Below are 3,224 nucleotides of genomic sequence, written 5' to 3'. Positions count from 1 at the left end.
AACATCTGTTTTGCGCGGATGTCATCAAGACGCGCTTGTTGCAATAGGTTGGAACATTGAAAGTTTGGTAAGGGCAGTAGTTGTACGAGAAGAGACAGCGGATCATTACCAAATGAACACTTTATACCGGTGCTGTACAGACCTGCAGCGACTGATTTATTAGCATCGTGATCTTTGCCTCAGAAATGAATGCATGCTCTTGCACAGGTTATAATCAAATATTTGTTTTTGCATAGTTAGGAAGTTGCTGCGTCCCAACAGAAACAAAAAACCAGAGGGGTGCGTCATCTTGTCCACAGGCTGTTTTTCCTATCCAGAACGTAGCTCCTTACTGTACGTGAACGCAACGTGGTGGTTAACGTCTATTGATCAAATCAACAGTGATTTATTTGTAAAGAGTGGACAAAACACGAAAAGATAGAATCGCGTTTAGCCGTACTACTGGCAGCACTTTAAAATGAGGCAAGAAAACAAACTCCTACTGAAGCACAGACAAATTTCACACCACATAAAATGACATGAAAAAACCAGGGTATCAATAATGCCGGACAAGAGGTGACGACGTCTGGGTAACAAGCCTTTCTATGGTTGCATACTGGTTGAACGGAGCAACATGTCCGGTCAGAAATGACAACCGTTGCGAAAGTATTAGCGCTTGTGTTGTGCTTTATGGCTTCAGTATTTTTTGCAGTATGTAACCAGAAGATCAATGCTGAATAAAAACTCCGGCTATTTGTGAGGAGGATACCTGCCGCGTCTTTATTCCCCAGATAACCTGCGCATATTAGTCCTGAAATACATCGGGAAAATGACAGAGATGTTATTCTCGTATGTGCGTTCAATACATCGATACAAATAATCATACCTGCAGTATATAGCTTTGGTTACTGTGAAAAATAAGCACAAACATATATAATGGCAAACAAGCAATTGCGTAAGATGCTGAGAATACAAAACACTTGTTGACTGAATATTCAGTTGTGTCCCATTATGCCAATTCTGACATCGCTATCATTGTTTCGAGCCCCCAGGCTTCGGGCGCTTGGGCTTGCGGGCCACCCTAATGGGCGAGTACAGCCGCCATTTCTCAGCCACAACGTCTCGCATGGTGTTGGCAGGCTGATACACCGTCGTCTCCGGCAGCCCCATAGCCAGCACTCCAAACACGAGCAGTAGCACTGCCATCGTGATATACGCTACGCCTTCCTTTTCTTCCGCAAGGACCTCGTTGGCGAGTCTGCCTGCCAGCGCTCCCACGCGCCCAGAAGCGTAGCCCATGGATACTCCGGTGCCCCGCAGCACGGTCGGGTATAGCTCGGCCGTGATCACGAACAGCGAGATAGAGCACACGAAGAACAGCAGCTGCCAGCACACGGATATGGTGGCCAGAACCTGCGTTGGAGCATGAACGATGTGGGCTGCTCCCAGGGCTGCTGCCAGTAGGGACAGGCCCACCAGACTGAAGGCGAGTGACCTGCGCCGGCCGGCGCGCATAATGAGGATGATGTCGGTGACGATAGTAGGCAGCAGGAGCAGCAGTTGGGTACTGCGCGCCAGTGGGTTGGCGCGCATCAAGTGTCCCGTTTTGAGGTAGTTGTACACGGCCATGCTTGTGAAGAAGCAGCCGAAGATGATCAGCGACCTCCGACGTAGAGTGGGGTTCCTGAACAGCTCCAAGGCGTGCGCTTCTGCGGCACACATAAGTGTCACAGTTTTGTAATGCTAGATTTAATTGTCATCATCATCAGCCTGTAAACACGTACACTGCAAAAGAAAACACTGTCCTCTCAGGTCGAAAGTCCCGCATAGCAAAAGGCAAGACAAGTTTTTAAATCGAATGTTTGTACCATAAAAATGGAATGATTATCTGAAAAAAATCAAATATTACAGAAACCTGTGACATGTAGCTTATTAAACCATACATTGTACAGCCGTAAATTCTATACAACGGTGGTCCAAGTGAAATTACAAAGCGCGAAACATTACATATTTGATTATATTGTAATTACGTCAAGAGAATTTTTTCCGTAACGACTTTTTTCTGGCGTAAACCAGAAACAGCGCAAATGTTTCTTGTCTGTCTAGGTGTTAGTGCGGTGAACCACTGTAAATAACCAACTAGGCCCGATCCTGCACATTTTTGCAAACTAAGAATTGGAATGACATCGACAAGGGGGTGAAAGTTGCAAATAAGATTCGGATAAAAATTCAGGATGCGGTAGTGTTTTAAGTTGGAATCAAAGTGGTCCATTTTTTTAACATTCTTGAACTTCTGCCGATTCGAAAATAAAATATGAAGAAAGTGAAAATCTAGGCTTTGAAATTTTTTCAGGGCTAAAGAGCAAACCCTGGATAAGGAAGTGGAAATTTATGATGCAACACTTCATTGCGTCAAGCTATAATGTAAGGCAGGATATCGACAGTTTTCAGGACAAACGCTCAGTTTATATTTATTTTTAAAATTTCAAAGAACAGAATAAACGTTTAGTACCTAATGTTTGCGAGGTTCTGGGAACTATTTAGAGAGATATTAATAAATATCATGATGCAGTTTTCTCTATAAATTAGAATGGAAGTGATCCCTTTATTGCTGCTTTCCACTTCGGGCTATTTCGATTAGTTGTGGATAGTCAACCTATAGGTCTAAAGATCCAAATTTGGCCTGAAATTAAGAACATAACCCGCATAATAAATAAAAAAAAATGTTTTAGTACAACTTCACGCATGATGACCGTGGTTAAGGTTAAAAATAGACTTTTTTGCAGCGCGTCGCTCTTCGAGCAATGTTATCGATTTGTTTACTAATTTCACTGTAGCGACAAAGGTTTCACTAGCCCTAACAAAATTAAGAGTTTCATAAAGTTAGTGACTGAAACATAATGGGTAGGACAAAAATTTTAATGCGCAAACAGCAGGTCTCCAAACGTGGTAATTTTTTGAATGGCAAAATAGGCGTTTTCGACCTCTAGTGATATACTTCTTTTTCCGAGAAAACTACGCCGTATCTTGCAAATCTAAGGTCTATTCATTTGTGTTGAGGCATTTGCCCACCACATGAAACAAATTTCAATGAAAGCTGAAGTGGTTATGGGACCTCATATTACCGTTCTTATTTGAACGCACCCATATGTAAGCGCCCCGCCTGGTGGTGCAGCGGTTAGGGCACTCGACTGCCTTGCCCCAGTACGCGGGACCGAATCCCGGCCGCTTTTCGATGTAGGCGA

General features: G+C 43.6%; 1 protein-coding gene across 1 annotated transcript; it reads right to left on the bottom strand.

Annotated features, from left to right (window-relative positions):
* Positions 1-1,011: 1,011 nt before the first annotated feature.
* Positions 1,012-1,701, bottom strand: LOC146176872 (uncharacterized). Its single transcript, XM_084581413.1, has one exon. The coding sequence runs from the start codon at positions 1,699-1,701 to the stop codon at positions 1,012-1,014; it is 690 nt and encodes a 229-aa protein (XP_084437539.1).
* Positions 1,702-3,224: the final 1,523 nt, after the last annotated feature.

The sequence above is a fragment of the Amblyomma maculatum genome, chromosome 10 (assembly GCF_055883805.1).
Source record: "Amblyomma maculatum isolate TAMU_Amacu chromosome 10, ASM5588380v1, whole genome shotgun sequence".
Taxonomy (NCBI): Eukaryota; Metazoa; Arthropoda; class Arachnida; order Ixodida; family Ixodidae; genus Amblyomma; species Amblyomma maculatum.
Note: the sequence above shows the minus strand (reverse complement) of the source record. Positions and strands in the feature narration are given on the sequence as shown.

What these genes read in the sequence shown, in the direction of transcription:
- LOC146176872 (XM_084581413.1), bottom strand. Translation starts at nt 1,701, where the DNA reads ATGTGTGCCGCAGAAGCGCACGCCTTGGAGCTGTTCAGGAACCCCACT.